We start from the raw sequence: 16,653 nt of genomic DNA, 5'->3' as shown, positions 1-16,653 counted from the left end.
ACTAAATTGAGGTAAAATTTGGAACAGGAATGAATGAATTGTTCACAATTAAGAACATGAATTTAGAAAATAGATTGGTTGAATTTGACAAATTTAAGTCCTTTTTTATTAAAAATCTTTGTTAACCATTCACTTTCATTGTAAAAAATTGTTTTGTGTTCCACACAGAAAGTCATATAGTTTTCAAAAGGCAAATGATTTCATTTAAATGTAGAGTTAATTATTCCTTTTATGTAATATAAAGTGCTGTAAAACTAAAATGATCAATTATGAAACTGGCATGATCGCCTCTTCCTGAGAATTTTGGTCAATATTTAGTGAATTCAACATACAAACATACAGCTTTGGAGAATCACAGACCACAGAGAAACTCCGTTTGATTAATGTTTTATTTAAGCGGCACAAAACGCACTCAATCCAAACAAAACTTCCCAACAGTTCACGTACTGCATGGAAACAAGATCACAATACCATTAATGGCACAAACTCTCCACAACACATCCGATACTCTTCCTCCATTTCATCTCGAATAAGGATGCCTCCTGTAGCGCTTCTGAACATCTCGTGCTCAAATTTGTGTTAAAGATCAGTATGCTATAATATATAGAACATAGTGTTCAGTGACATGAAGTAAAACATTAATTGTAGTTCAAAACAGATGCTCCTCAGTAACGGTTATTTGCCTATTTATAATTACTGATATTAAACTGTGCGGTTAACAGCTTCGAACACTAACAAGGAAGGGAGAATGCATGGATGGATGCATGCAATACACAAGAAGTTAAGACAAATAAAGTGCCAAATACTAAATAAATAAATAAAATACTGCAGATTTATAAATCCGAGGTAATGGCGTTTAGCATTTCTGTGAGTGTGCTGGCCATTTTTACTTTCGTCAAAAAAACAAACAAAAAAAGGTTTAAAAACAGTTGCCTAATACCTTTTCATCTCCAAAACATACAGCACCGTGACAAATGACCAAAACACTATTTTAATGTACACACATTTTTTTTTTTTTGCTACGTCTAGAGAGCTTTGAAAAGCTGTAGTGGTTTATATCCCTGTTTTTGAGAAGTATTTGTTGTTCCAAAAACAAAATAATTAGCTTTTTGTCCTACTAAAAGTTATAACTATTGTCAAATGTAATTCACAGCACAAATTCAGGAAAAAGAAATGAAACATGTTAATTTAAATAAGTTAAACTCCTATAGAGAATGAAGCTTAAATGCGTCTAATTAACAACAATCACTAGCTTTAATCCAGTCGGCCAGCCTGGAGCCGGTGCTCCTTAATGTAAGGAAAAAAATGCCAGGCTCTCGCACCAATTACCCTCTTCCACACGTGGTTGTGCATCGCAGCTGAATCAGATGCTTGAGCATCTCAAAGGCCTTCAGATTTCACCCCATTAACGGATGAAAGGCGCGAACGCTCAGCTTGGGCTTCTGCTATAAGACGTCTTTCCATGCTTTTCTCCTTTCCAAAAAGGTGACCCACGCAATTAAATTGAAATATGTAACTGATACTAAAAGCTCTGTGATTAGGCTGACCATGCTGTCTGGGAGGGCGACGGTGCCTCACTCTCCTTTCTGTCGGCCCATGAAACGGTGCAGCTTGTCACAGTGATCCAGTTTCATGGTCTCAGCCTTCTGCTTCAGCCGCTCGTCTCGGTACAGCTGGCCCAGGTTCGTTAGATCCGATTCTAAAACAAAACCGCTCAGCTTTAATAATGGAGCTTTATATTACAGCAGGGCTGCCAACTCTCACGCATTCTGCATTCAAGATATACAGGTCCTTCTAAAAAAATTAGCATATTGTGATAAAGTTCATTATTTTCCATAATGTAATGATAAAAATTAAACTTTCATATATTTTAGATTCATTGCACACCAACTGAAATATTTCAGGTCTTTTATTGTTTTAATACTGATGATTTTGGCATACAGCTCATGAAAACCCAAAATTCCTATCTCAAAAAATTAGCATATCATGAAAAGGGTCTCTAAACGAGCTATTAACCTAATCATCTGAATCCACGAATTAACTCTAAACACCTGCAAAAGATTCTTGAGGCTTTTAAAAACTCCCAGCCTGTTTCATTACTCAAAACCGCAATCATGGGTAAGACTGCCGACCTGACTGCTGTCCAGAAGGCCATCATTGACACCCTCAAGCAAGAGGGTAAGACACAGAAAGAAATTTCTGAACAAATAGGCTGTTCCCAGAGTGCTGTATCAAGGCACCTCAGTGGGAAGTCTGTGGGAAGGAAAAAGTGTGGCAATAAACGCTGCACAACGAGAAGAGGTGACCGGACCCTGAGGAAGATTGTGGAGAAGGACCGATTCCAGACCTGGGGGACCTGCGGAAGCAGTGGACTGAGTCTGGAGTAGAAACATCCAGAGCCACCGTGCACAGGCGTGTGCAGGAAATGGGCTACAGGTGCCGCATTCCCCAGGTCAAGCCACTTTTGAACCAGAAACAACGGCAGAAGCGCCTGACCTGGGCTACAGAGAAGCAGCACTGGACTTCAGGCATTTTGGCATTTCCTTCTCCCCAGTCTTCCTCCAGAATCTGGCACCTTGATTTCCCGAATGACATGCAAAATTTGCTTTCATCCGGAAAAAGTACTTCGGACCACTGAGCAACAGTCCAGTGCTGCTTCTCTGTAGCCCAGGTCAGGCGCTTCTGCCGCTGTTTCTGGTTCAAAAGTGGCTTGACCTGGGGAATGCGGCACCTGTAGCCCATTTCCTGCACACGCCTGTGCACGGTGGCTCTGGATGTTTCTACTCCAGACTCAGTCCACTGCTTCCGCAGGTCCCCCAAGGTCTGGAATCGGTCCTTCTCCACAATCTTCCTCAGGGTCCGGTCACCTCATCTCTTTGTGCAGCGTTTTTTGCCACACTTTTTCCTTCCCACAGACTTCCCACTGAGATGCCTTGATACAGCACTCTGGGAACAGCCTATTTGTTCATACATTTCTTTCTGTGTCTTACCCTCTTGCTTGAGGGTGTCAATGATGGCCTTCTGGACAGCAGTCAGGTCGGCAGTCTTACCCATGATTGCGGTTTTGAGTTATGAAACAGGCTGGGAGTTTTTAAAAGCCTCAAGAATCTTTTGCAGGTGTTTAGAGTTAATTAGTTGATTCAGATTATTAGGTTAATAGCTCGTTTAGAGACCCTTTTCATGATATGCTGATTTTTTGGGATAGGAATTTTGGGTTTTCATGAGCTGTATGCCAAAATCATCAGTATTAAAACAATAAAAGACCTGAAATATTTCAGTTGGTGTGCAATGAATCTAAAATATATGAAAGTTTAATTTTTTATCATTACATTATGGAAAATAATGAACTTTATCATAATATGCAATTTTTTTTAGAAGGACCTGAATATATATATATATATATATATACATACATACAGGTGCTGGTCATATAATTAGAATATCATCAAAAAGTTGATTTATTTCAAGAATTCAACCTAACAGGTGAAACTAATATATTATATAGACTCATTACATGCAAAGTGAGATATTTCAAGCCTTTATTTGTTATCATTTTGATGATTATGGCTTACAGCTTATGAAACCCACAAATCAAAATCCCAGAAAATTTGAATATTACATGAAATCACACAGTTATTACACAGGAATACCATGGTCATTGAACCAGGTTTTGGTTCTTTTGGCAGTGTGGCCAGGTGCAAATCCTGCCGATACATGTATTCATATTGAACCATTCGGTACGAGGCTTTCGGTTCGGTAATCGGTACGCATTACAAACAGAACAATTCGTTGGACCATTTTTCCTGCCGACCAAAATCCGCGCTCTATAACGTTGCGCAACATCAAATGGCAAACGTAACAAAAGCGGAACGAAACTGCGCTACTCATTATTTTGTGCTTCACGGACTGTTTATCAGTTTGGACCAATGTCAGTGCAGCGCGAGACGACCTTGATCAAGCGACACTGTTACTATAGCGCCCAGAGATCCAGTAAACAAAGCATTATAATTCGCCACTGAAGTAATAACATCGCTGCGAGATCTATCGAGAAGCATTAAAATTTCTCCATTATTAACGGATCAAACAGCGCAGACGTGGAAACCAGGAGAAACATTTTTCCATGAATGAACTAGTTATAGCTTTTAAGTCCACAGATCAGCAACATTCACCATGGAGTTAATGTAGTAATACTAACTTGTAACCATGGAAGTTTGGCAGAAATAGTAAAATGTGATGGCCAAAACACTATTTGTTCATCCTTCAAAGATTACCTCCATTTATAAAACTAAAAGTTTCAAGATGTAGGAAAACCCACACTTATTTAAAAATATTTTTTCTTTTAATAAATAGGAAATTGCTCTGGCATTTCTTTTTTTTTGCTGTATCGAAAACTGTACCGAACCGTGACACCACTGTATCGTATTGAACCGAACCGTGAATTTTGTCAACCTTTACACCCCTACACAATATACACACAAATTAATCGATATTGAAATCGAATTGCAAGCTTATGAATTTTGTATCAGTATCCACCCCCCCACCCCCCACTCGACCCCACCCCACCCCATCCTCCCTCCTAATTCTCACTCCAAGCTGAACTCAAATGTTTGCAGTCCTGTATTACAGCTGTGCAATTTACAGCTATTGCTAAAACCCTAAAACTAATGGATGAGAAGACATCTTACTCTGTTGCTTCTCTTTCCAGCAGCTGGTCTGTAAGTGGTCAATATAATCGCTCTCAACGGTCTTCTCCAGCTCGTCCAGGGCAGCGCCGTGGTACTCCTTCTCAAAACTCTTATCCACATAGTATGGCACACCCATGTGCTGGGTTTCCCTGGATACCACTAACCCCATGGACCTATTAGACGGAGAGTATGTCAGTTCTTACCTTAAAGCATGTTTCACATCATGCGTTGCGTTTGACTAGTCTATGGTGAAAAATGTTCATTGACCACCTTTTTTTTTACATGAATAGAAGAGACGATGACGAGACGATACCAACGTCATTAAACGATACCAACGTCATTAAACGATAACTGTGACTATAACAACATGCAATATCGTTGACCGAAAAAGACGAGACTAACATTTCTTAAAAATAAAATAAAAAAGAGAAAATATTACAGACTGTTTTTATCTGGCAACCATGTGCTCAATGATGAACTATAATAAATACAAACACGGATCTCGATTATATTTGCATTTGTGATTGCGGAATAATTGCACTTACTCAGGTCTGTGTGAAAATACAAAGTCTTTTTCTGCTGTTTTTTTTTAATTTTTCTAAAAACATTAATGTATTTTTTAATTATTGGAATTACTTCCATTTAAATGTTCTTGTTTTATAATGTAGACAATGTGTTAATTTATATTATAAATAGTCTATAACAAATAAGGAAACTAAATGAGGTCAAATAAACCATGAGTATGAGTTCTCTTGATTTCTGCTTGTAGGTGAAAGTGCAATAATTCTGATGAAATAAATTTAAATGACAGTATCAATTTAACCATTATACAGCATGATGAATATTGGACTATTCAAGTTTTCATTGACTAAAACTAAACTAAAATGCCCAGGCATTTAATTAACTAAAACTTGACTAAACAAAATCAGGACAAGGTAGGGCTGGGTATCGAGTTCGATACTTTTTAGGTACCGACCGAATTGCCTCGATACTACCGAGTATCGAAACATGTCTTGTTTTTCGTTACCTAAGTGGTTAATCTCGTCAACGTCAGTGAAACAATAAGCATGCAGCATGATTGGCTGTGGCGGAAAAACACTAGTTTACGCGGCTGCCCAGAGACGTGGCTCATCGCACGTGAGGCTTTAGTGAGTGTGTGTGTGTGTGTGTAAGCGTCCCAACCCAGATAGATAGAAAATATGTGGAAATGATCAAAAGTGTTAACTTTTGAGTGTTAACCCCTAACCCTAACCTACCTATATAGCAGACTCAATGCCAGAAGTACGCGATGCAATATTTTTGACAAGATAATTGCTGCCAAGACCGGCAACACGATTAATCTGATAAGGCACTTAAAAGCGCACAGATACACTTGAGAGTAGATAGTTTATCCATCTTCGACTGCAAGAACTGGAGCACGTCACAAATGAACCGAAACTCAGCGTATAGGATACTTGCCTCGCAGACATGAGAAATAGGCCTATAGACGATCAAAATATGTCTACTTTTAAACGAAACAATTAGAAATAAATAGTTTGATTATTTAATCCATATAGGCACGTAAGCGCGTTCACTACTGCAGAAATGACGAGTCAGCATCGTCATATTCATCTTTGCAGGCAACACACTCAGTAAACACTTGTTTATAAATAAACAATTAAAATATCTCCTTGCTATCGTTTCCCGACACATCCATAATCATTAGACTACTTTTGCCAGTGCTTTGCGGCAAGCTTCATGTGTGCTGAGCACGAGGCATATATCCCGCACCCCAGGAGCCTATTTTTAATTCAATTCACATTTATTTGTATAGCATTTTTCACAATGCATATCGTTTCAAAGCAGCTTTACAGAAAATGCATGTCTAAATTACAATTTAGAGTGATCTCTTATCAGAGGTGACTGTGTGTAATGCATTTCAATTAATTTTCGTTCAGTTTCATTGTTTCATTAAGTTAAGGCAGAAACAATGAGATCATTGAAGTAAAGAAAACATGTTGTTAAATGATTAGGAAACAGAAAACTTTAGCATTGGTGCTTTTTTACAGACTCAAAATATGAGTTTAAAAAAGTAAAAAAACTGAAAAAAATAAAAGTTTTTTTTTAGGTAATGTTATATTGTTAAAACTGGTTTCATAAAATTGGTATTAGTATCGTTCAGGAACCGGTATCGAAGTCAAGGTATAGGTATCGAAAATTTTGTTACGATACCCAGCCCTAGGACAAGGTTGACTTAATATGATAAAAACTACAAAGTACATTTGACACAGGACAGGACTGAGACTAAATTTTAAAATCGCTGAGAAAGTTGGCTGTAGGTTTGACTCACGGTTTGTAGAAGAGGCTGTAGGGAGGGTTGGTGGCCATCAGCTGAGTGAACACAGAGATCAGAATGAGCACCAGCACTGGCAGCAGCTGCAGGAGAGCTGTGAAGTTGTTCTACATGAAGACAAACAGGAACAAGTACACATTAACAAAGTTTCTGTAAAATTTTGCAGGCAAAAAGGGTTCATGGACTGTTGTTAATAGTGTTGCGATGTATGTAGCACAACATAGCCACTTTCAAACCCATCAGCTTTCTGTCAACAAGGTGGATTTGCGTGACAAACTTGAATCCGTTGCAAGATCTGCGTAATGAAAACTTTGACCCTCAGACAAAATTCCAGACTGCACTTATTCCTATTGAAATGACTGGATTTCACTCGTGAAAAATTAACTGAACAACGGTAAATGTGACCCACCTTAAGACAGTGTTTTATGGGTTATGACACGACTCTCATATCTGGATCTATTAAATTAAAAGAAATGCAATTCATACATGCAGTGAATTGTAATATGCCTGTATGATGAACATGTTTTTAATTTCTGAACTAAAATTAATTAGGATCATTTAAAATTGTTTTTAAGGTGATACACCTATCCTTGTGTATATTCTATATTATATATATATATATAAAGCCTCACAAAAAGGATGAAATTGAATTGAAAACTGTAAATATTTTATTTAAATCTAATCTATTATAATTTCTTATGAAAATATTTTAACAAAACTGCCTTACTAATTTTTTTTTACCAAAATGCATCTACTAAACCAAAGTCATGTGGTGGAACCAACAAGAAATGATATCGTAGAGAACATCACATGACATGTCAATGTCCTATAATTAAACTAAATACTAAAACTGAATAAGATTTTCTAATTCACAATTAATTTGATTTTTAAAAAAATTACCTTGAAAAATATACTTTTATATAACATTTTGGAAAATAATGATTATATATCATTATTTTTATATATATATATTGAGTCATTAAATTATTAAAGTTTCTAGTATTCAAGTCATTATTCAAAGTCATATGAAACCCACAATCAATACAAAGAGTACATTTGTTTCTAATACCTTGGTACATGTTTTTTATCAACACTTATTAGTGAATTGGTCTCGTTTAGCCCTTGACCTGTGTCCACACATGATTAGGTGACTTTAGGATCCTCTCACCTGACTGTGGCTCTCCTCCACCTCTTCCTCCCGTCTCTCGTACGCACGGCGTCTGCGGGGCTGGTAATAATGAGCGTAAGAAGCTCCACGGTTGGTGTACACGTGGATGTTGCCTACATGAGGAAAAGGATTGTTTGTTCTTTAAATGTGTGAGAAATCTTTAGTTTGTATTAATTACTGGAGCAGATAATTGTGATGGACACATTGCAAAAGAATAGCAATTGGCAAAATTCAAATATGCAGGGGGAAAAAATGAAGTAAGTCGTTCTATTTAACCAATTAGAAACAAAACTACATTTCAGAAATGCACAAATGTACATTTTTACAGTGTGAAATTTGATCCAAGATTTAATACTTCAAATCCAGTTTTATAAATGAAAACCAACTAACTAAATAAAAACGATTTAGTAGGGCTGTGAAACAATTAATCGTGATTAATCGCATCCAAAATAAAAGTTTGTGTTTACATAATACATGTGTGTGTACTGTGTATACTTATTTTGTATATATACAGTATATATATATATATATATATATATATATATATATATATATATATACACACACACACGCATATATATATTTAAGAAAATCTTTATATATAAAATCTTTATATATAATACAATTTATACACAGTACAAAGTATACACAGTATATACAAGCAAATATTTCTTAAATACATACATGTATGTGTGTGTATTTATATATACAAAATTATAATACACAGTACACACACATATATTATGTAAACACAAACTTTTATTTTGGATGCGATTAATCGTTTCACAGCCCTACTATTTAGTTAGCTATAAAGCTTCAGACCTGTAGGAAATCTGCCCCCGAAGAAGATGTTGAAAAGCTCCTCTGGGGAGATGTCAGCCTCGAAGTCTCTGCCGAAGGAGCGGTGGTGTCCGTACGCATGACGGGCTTGGGCTGAAGTATGACTGGATGTCTCTGCATGGCCCTGGTCCCCACATTCATCATATTGCTGCCTTTTCTCTGGGTTACTGAGCACTGCATATGCATTGCCTATTGCTGAATAGAGAACAGGATTAGAGAAATCCAAATATCAAAGCTATATATGAATTTTATATTCACCAAGGTTGCAATTATTTGATGAAAAATACAGTAGGAACAATAATATTGTGAAATATTATTACAACTTAAAATACCCTTTTTCTATTTTAATTTATTTTACAATGCAATTTATTCCTGTGATGGCAAAGCTGAATTTTCAGGATCATTACTCCAGTCTTCAGTGTCACATGATCCTTCAGAAATCATTTAAATAGGATGATTTTAAAGGGGTCCTATTATGCCCTTTTATGAAGTCTTGATTTAGTTTTTTGGGTGTACTAGAATATGCATTCATGCTTCAATATTATTTTTCACATTATTACAGCACCTCTTTCCCCAGTCTGGCTCGAACGCGCCGTTTATTTCCGGTTTCGATGAAGCCCCTTCTTCTGAAATACGAAATGTGCTGTGATTGCCCAGTGTGTTGTGATTGGCAGCGCTAAGCACGTGTTCAGGAAATGTCCCGCACCTCCATAACTGCGAGCTCTACTCAGATGTAAATATTAAGGATGGCGTCAATTTCAAACCAATTCAACCCTGATTCAGATTTAAGGATGTTAACAAACAAGAGGATCGTCCACAAATGGATTTCATGCATGGACTTTGCAAGCTTGGATTTCACAGGACGTTTTAGATTGGTGTTTTTTTCTTATTTTTTTTGTTCTTACACATTTTAGATATGATGTTAAACACCATTTAATCATGATGTTTGTCAGAAAACTATGTTAATACAAACAGTAATCGATTACAAAACCATGGTTAATTTTCCTAAGGGGCGCTGAACAGTCTTACGAGAGCAAGATCTTACAAACGCTACAGTAAACACTATATCACCACTTATGTTGGCTAGCAGGGGTAAAGCTTTGCCCTTTGTTTACATCATAGCAACAACATAACATTTTTTTTTGAACTTTTAATGGAAAACGCAACTACAAATAATAAGACATACTTACAAGTTATGATCCACAAACAACAGATTGTCCCGACAAAGTAGGAACTGCTCCATTTCAGGAGAAGCTTTTGTGTGTAGCCAGCATTGTGGTTCTGGAAGCTGTTTTCCATAAAATGTCCAGCACACAGATAAATGCTGGGGTTATAATGTTCAGGAACAGGGTTTACATTTTTTTTTTAACCACTCTAAGTTCGTGAGCTTTAGGAAGGTCAAACAAATGAGTTTTGGAAACGTTTGGAAACGGCGTCTCTTGGACAGCGACAACACTGTCTCCTCTAACGCAGCTTACCAAGGCCTCATCCCCTATTCTGGTGTATTCTGTGGGGGGGATTAATATTTATATTAGTAACATTGTGACTTCATGAAGCCTTAAAAAAACGCGTTGTAGTCCAAACGAGTCGTTCGTTGTAGTTCTTGTAAAGTGGATTCTGTTAAATAAAATGTCTCCCTTTGGACTGGACTTTGAGCTTTGTAAACTTGCAGATCTTTTTTATGCTCAAACAGCAACATTACAGACTAAATAAAGTTAAAAAAGTGAAGAGCATAATAGGACCCCTTCAAGAAACATTTCTTATAATTATCATCAATATTGAAAACAGTTGTGCTGCTTCAGTTTGTGGAAACCATGTTTTATCTTTAGAAATAGAAAGTTAAAAAGGATTTAAGATTTTTTTGTAACATGGTGAAAGTCTTCACTGTGACTTTGGATTAATTTAATGTATCCTTACTGAAAAAAATATGAATTTCTTTAAAAAAATTAAAAAATAAATCATAACATATATGAGATACCTTTAAAAGCATCGGTCGCTCCAGGGGCGCAGTTCTTATCCGGGTGGAAGCGTAGCGCCAGCTTCCTATAGGCTTTCTTTAAGTCCTCATCACTGGCATCCTTTGGCACCCCCAGAATTTCATAGAAGTCTCTGCATCTCTTTATCCTGCACAGGTTTAGGAAGTAAATTAATAAATGACTTAATTACAAATTTTTTGGGTGACAATTCCTGTCAGTACCTGAGCACTCCTTGCCGCTGCTCCTCCGTGTAGCTCTTCTTGTCGTCGCTGGACCCCTCTGCTCTCTCTTGGCCTCTGACCCTCTGATGTGGAGCCGGGCCGTCATCAGAGCTCCTCCAGCCAGGGGGAGGCGTGAAGGTGCGCTCCTCTTCAGGGGGAGTCCCACCATTCTTCACGATGGCATCAATCAGTACTAATAAGGGAGATTGGGAATCATTTCACATATTGTTGCATTGATTGTAGTGACTTTTGGAACCAGCTTTTACTTGCTTACTAATGTAGACAAAAAACATATTAGTATTACTATTAGGACTCCACAATTAGGACTTTTTTCTGCTGGCCCACTTGGGAGTGTTGCTCTCTTTACATTTCCATTAATGTCAGAGAGGAACAGAAGCTGCGATAGTCTTTTCTTTCCTGTTGAGACGTATATCCGTGTGAAACAACTTCTTAAACAAGAAAAAATCTATGGAGGGACTTGATTTTGTTTATCAGAAATTGATTGGATGGTTGTGGTTCGCTATTGCGGTGATGTCATTTGAGTGACAGGTTGTCCAGCCCTCACACCAGTTAAAACGCCATCAGAAAGAGGTGTAGTTGCAAGAAGAAGGGGAAGTTATTTAGATTAAAGAATACAAGGGCAAATTTAACACTAGAACAGCCAGGGGTGGTTGTGTACCTAAAACCACCAGCAGGTAAAATTTACCCATGCACATGACATGACTTCTATTTTGATATAGCTAAAAAACATAGCCTATATCACTGAATTAAGCCAATGTCTTCACGTCTGGAGTCATGCAATGACAACAAGAATTAGAAGGAAATAAATACGTATTTGGATGGTGTAATATTATACTAAAATGTCATTAATCACCAAGATAACCCATGTTATTTAAATGACTAAAATACCCTAAATAGACAATAATGAGCAATAATAAATCCCCTCACTGCATAGGATGTATGATGCAACGACAATTCAAGCACAGTTTCACCTAATTCATTTGTTTAGTTATATAATTTGTAATTTGAAAAAAAGAACAACACCAATAGATTTGGGGCAATCAAAAAAATGTATTTATTCATTACATCATAGATTGGAACCACATGAGGGTAAACAATACATATGTTTTATTTTTTATTTTTTAAAGATTGGATCACAAAGGGGGCGTGTTTAACAGGATCAGCCTCCACTGAGAGGCATCAAAGATTTCAAAACGTCCCATGTCAGATCTTTTTAGGCTGCATAAATGAGGTCAGCCGGAACCGGGAACACATCCCATAACACCTGATGTACGTTTCATCATAAGAATAATTGCATCTACGCTAATATTAGTCTCTCTGTTTATCCCGAGGTTACCGTAGTCTGCCGAATCCGGGCCGTATCCATATCAGATGGAGGACCAGTGCCTAAACACAACAACATTGCAGTACAGTGCAACTAGTCTCTCCCCTATGAAGGCTTTGGCACGACAGCCAGTGGCACAGATCCTCATCCAAAGCCGTCTCCCTACCGGCAAGATGAATCCAATCTTCAACCAGATGGAATTGGATTAAATATTTTGAATGTTCTGATCCCAATGTGACTTCTGACCTAATGCTATTACAGTTCGTTAGCCTGAAAAGGACTGGTCCCCTGACTGAGCCTGGTTTCTCCCAAGGTTTTTTCCTCCATGCTGTCACCTTATGGGAGCTTGGGTTCCTTGCCACTGTCGCCTCTGGCTTGCTTATTTAGGCACATTTAATATTCAACAATATTATTGATATGCCCGCATTGACACCATTGTATGAGAACAGAACTGACCTGGACGATGACTTCACTGTTTAGATAAATGAACTAAATTAATAACTAATGATTTTTTACAGTGGAAATAAATCAACACTGAACTTACTTCAACTGGACAATGACCTTCTTCAAGAGCTGCTGTACAGCCAAAACAATATTTGTTGAATTAATTTCCTGTTATCACTATGACGCTGCTTTTTGTAAAAAGCGCTATGGAAATAAAGGTTACTTGACTTGATTTCAACCAGACAGTGAGAGACCCAAATCCACCGCTGACCTGATGACAGATTGTATAACACACAACATCCAGACGCTGCACTTTCTATTTCTATTCAGCACACTGACCAAACACACCTGATTTGTCAATCAAACAACAGCAGCATGATACAAACCTCTGGCCCGGGTGCTGGGGTAGATCTTCTGCGCCTCGTACAGCAGCTGCAACGCTTTCTCTTTGCGTCCTGACCGCAAGCACAGCTTGGCTTTCTCTATCAGCCTGTCAGACTCCTCTTTGTCCATCTCAAACATTGTCATTTCAAGCAATGACACCTCAAACCCGCATTAAATGACTTGCCAAATAACTAAGTGAAGCTAAATAATCAAAAAAAAAAGTATTGTCTGGGTGTAAAAATGACTCGCGATGTTGTTGACATCAAGCTAAATCTATTGCGTTATGCTAGCTAATGCAACCACAACAATTTAACTTCCGATTCTAGACATCTTCCGCAATTAGGTGACACCTCTACGACGCGACTTAATCGAATATGAATTTATTATCAAAACTATTCATGTTTGACCCTTTGGCTTCGTCATTGTAAAATGTGCGAGAAAGACAGAAATGCAATACTGCTTGCAACCTCCATCGTTAACCGGAAGCGGAAGCGCATGGTGCGGGACTACAATACAAACAGCCAATCAGAAAGCGACAATCCTAGCCGTAAATGGCATGAAGGCAACACGCTAAAAAATCAATGGTACCCGGCGTTGATGAATGATTTGTGTTTATGTATCATCCCGTTATTTGTATAGTTTGGAGTCATTTGTTGGATAAGCATAAACTTTGATGACTCTCATACACTGAGCAAAATGACCTTTCACGTTTAAATTAGAATTATTTTAAACGAACTCAATAGTAGGACAATTAGTGACACCAGAATAAAAATATTTATGATTCTGAAGCTGAAAATACAGAATTATTTTAAATGAATATGCTTGCACTCTGTCACCGACTATAATGTAGGCTACTTACTTTACTGGTAACATAAGACATTTGGCATTAACAGGACCCACAAATATTCCCCCACATTGCATTATTTTCAACATTATAGTAGTTTAATGTAGCACTGACACTAAAAGTCTGAAAACGTGAATTTCTTTCTCACACATTATTTTTTATTTTGGGTGAGCTATCTATCCACTATACAGTACATATTGTCACTATCCACGATACATATTGTTACAGTTTTGTATTGCAATAATTAAGTATAGTACAATTACAAAGTATAGTAATTTTATATCTTATAAGTTTATTTTGTTTCTATAATAAAATGAGAAAGTTTACCTAAAATTTAAAATTATAATTAATTTAGATTCATTTGACACTATTTACTCAAAGTTACAAATTTCAATTTTGTTCATTTTTCATGAACAACAAAACTAAAAGCTGGATATTTTTGTGGTGTATCATTCATCAGTGCTTCTTTTTCCGTTCCAACGTTCCAATAATTCCTAAATTGCCCACTAAAATCTGTATGGATAAATTTGCTTAGGCTACACCACAAATAGACCCATCTATGTAAACGATTTAGAAAATGTTCCATCGATTCACACTTTATATATCATCGCTATATAGTGTCATATCACCCAGCCCTAACATGCAGTAATGCTTTAAACATATTTGAAGCTAGTTGATAAAAATCAACAATCGATCAAGATCGATTGGCTAATACTATTTCCCCACTTGTCTTATTCTTTCATGTTAACTGAAGGCAAATCTGAATAATGCACTATTTTAACTTTAATCAACAAGTAGAATTGATCAAGACATTCTCACCTTATTCCAGAAAAATCGCGGATCCAATGCCGAGTTGTGGCTACTGCAGTGTGTGAACTAGTTGATGCATGAAACCAGTACCCTGATAAAGAGGTTGACTGGCAAAAAGTATTTTATGCATTTTTAAAAATTAAAAAATACGAATCTTAAATGTATTTAAATACAAATTACATTTGATTTTTTCCAAAGACATACAAAATAGTATTTTCGTATTTTAAATACGTATTTTACTACATGCTTCTGAAACACTCCCCATCCCTGTGTAGGGGTCGGGACATCATCAGGAACCTCCTTCCAGTAATCCTGACATCACCTCTACTGGACCAGCAAGTGGAGGGCATCCAGTTCCAGCCTCAAGATCAGGACAATCCAGCCAGCCCGTCAGTGAATGAGAGAGAGTTCACCACATCTGCGGAGACAGCTGGACTGTGATGACATCATGAGGATCAAGGGGGAGTTTATTGCCATAAACCAAAATAAACCAAATACACACATACATCTAAAGGAAAATAAAGGAAAGTGTATATTTTGTGTGTGTGTGTGCTTAAATCGGTCTACTAGAACAAACTTACTTAACAGTACACTTAATAATAACACTAGGCTACTACAATGTAATTAAATAACATATTTGCATGTACATCTTTAGGTCTAACAAAAACACGTTTGTGAGTGTAATTTAATATACTAGACAAATTAACGGTATACTTAATAAACACTACTACAAGGTACCAGATTAAAGAACATTAAGTCCAACAAAAAAATAACATGTCAATGTGCGTGTGAGTGTGTGTCTATTCTTAATCAGAGTCACAGTGCTGACAGATGAATGACGCTGGTAACTGTGCAGAAACTGCATAGGGCGCATTTCACCCAAACCTTCTTTGACTTTGTGATGTTAAATTGCTCCATGCAAACTCTATACTAAACAATATATAGTCTTGGTCAAAATGTTTACTTTCTGACCACAAAATCACTTTTTTCTCTATTATTCTGCATTTGCCTGTTTCCAGCATTGACAATCCCCATGTGGGATCGGGGAGGAAGTAGGAAAATACTAAAGTGATCATATGACTCTGTAAGATAATACCTGTATATATCTTATCCCTAATTGGTGGAATTGATGGTGTACAACTCTCCCCGGTCTCCGATATATATCGGTATAGATAGATAGATAGATGCGGCATCGTTTTCAAATAAATCAGAGTCCACACTATAACGTGAAAATCGCATTGCCAACTTTATTCACTTGGTAGACCATCTTCAAAAAGCTGTTTTCGCAAGACAAAAACGCTGTCTCAGCGTGAACGGAAGGCCAAAACACAGAAAAACAAAGGTAGCCTATCTGGATTAGTAGGCTAAAGATATACAAAATGTGCAGTGCTGTAAGCTTCCGGGACAAATATTGAAAACCATCGCAAAATAAACATCTGAAAGGGTGATAAGCAGTGACATGACAAAATAAATAAATGTACCTAATAAACAAATAAATATATATCAAATTCACTATACATGCATGCATAAAGCCTTAGCTTTATAAAAAACATCTGCTATTGGCCTGGGGAAAATGTGGCTTTTCAACAAAATATAAACAGTAA

The 16,653-nt window shown here is 37.0% G+C and overlaps 1 protein-coding gene across 1 annotated transcript; it reads right to left on the bottom strand.

Annotated features, from left to right (window-relative positions):
* Nucleotides 1–371: 371 nt before the first annotated feature.
* On the bottom strand, nt 372–13,892 carry dnajc18 (DnaJ (Hsp40) homolog, subfamily C, member 18). The gene is made up of 8 exons (XM_077233430.1): nt 13,398–13,892; nt 11,223–11,415; nt 11,004–11,149; nt 9,008–9,220; nt 8,186–8,298; nt 7,015–7,124; nt 4,686–4,858; nt 372–1,699 (listed from the first exon to the last, which is right to left on the bottom strand). Exons 1-8 carry the CDS (start codon nt 13,537–13,539, stop codon nt 1,575–1,577), a joined length of 1,215 nt encoding a protein of 404 aa, XP_077089545.1. The 5' UTR covers nt 13,540–13,892; the 3' UTR covers nt 372–1,574.
* Between the last annotated feature and the right edge of the window lie 2,761 nt (nt 13,893–16,653).

Source organism: Siphateles boraxobius, unplaced genomic scaffold (genome assembly GCF_051911475.1).
Source record: "Siphateles boraxobius isolate OS27281-9 unplaced genomic scaffold, OSU_SipBor_1 18, whole genome shotgun sequence".
NCBI classification, from domain to species: Eukaryota; Metazoa; Chordata; class Actinopteri; order Cypriniformes; family Leuciscidae; genus Siphateles; species Siphateles boraxobius.
The sequence above is the reverse complement of the archived record's forward strand: the minus strand, read 5'-3'. Positions and strand labels throughout refer to the sequence as shown.

Coding starts and splice junctions, on each gene's coding strand:
- dnajc18 (XM_077233430.1), bottom strand. CDS start 13,539: ATGACAATGTTTGAGATGGACAAAGAGGAGTCTGACAGGCTGATAGAG. Junction 11,150..11,222: donor CAGCGGCAAGGAGTGCTCAG/GTACTGACAGGA, acceptor AAACCTGTGCAG/GATAAAGAGATGCAGAGACT. Junction 4,859..7,014: donor TACAGCCTCTTCTACAAACC/GTGAGTCAAACC, acceptor TCCGTCTAATAG/GTCCATGGGGTTAGTGGTAT.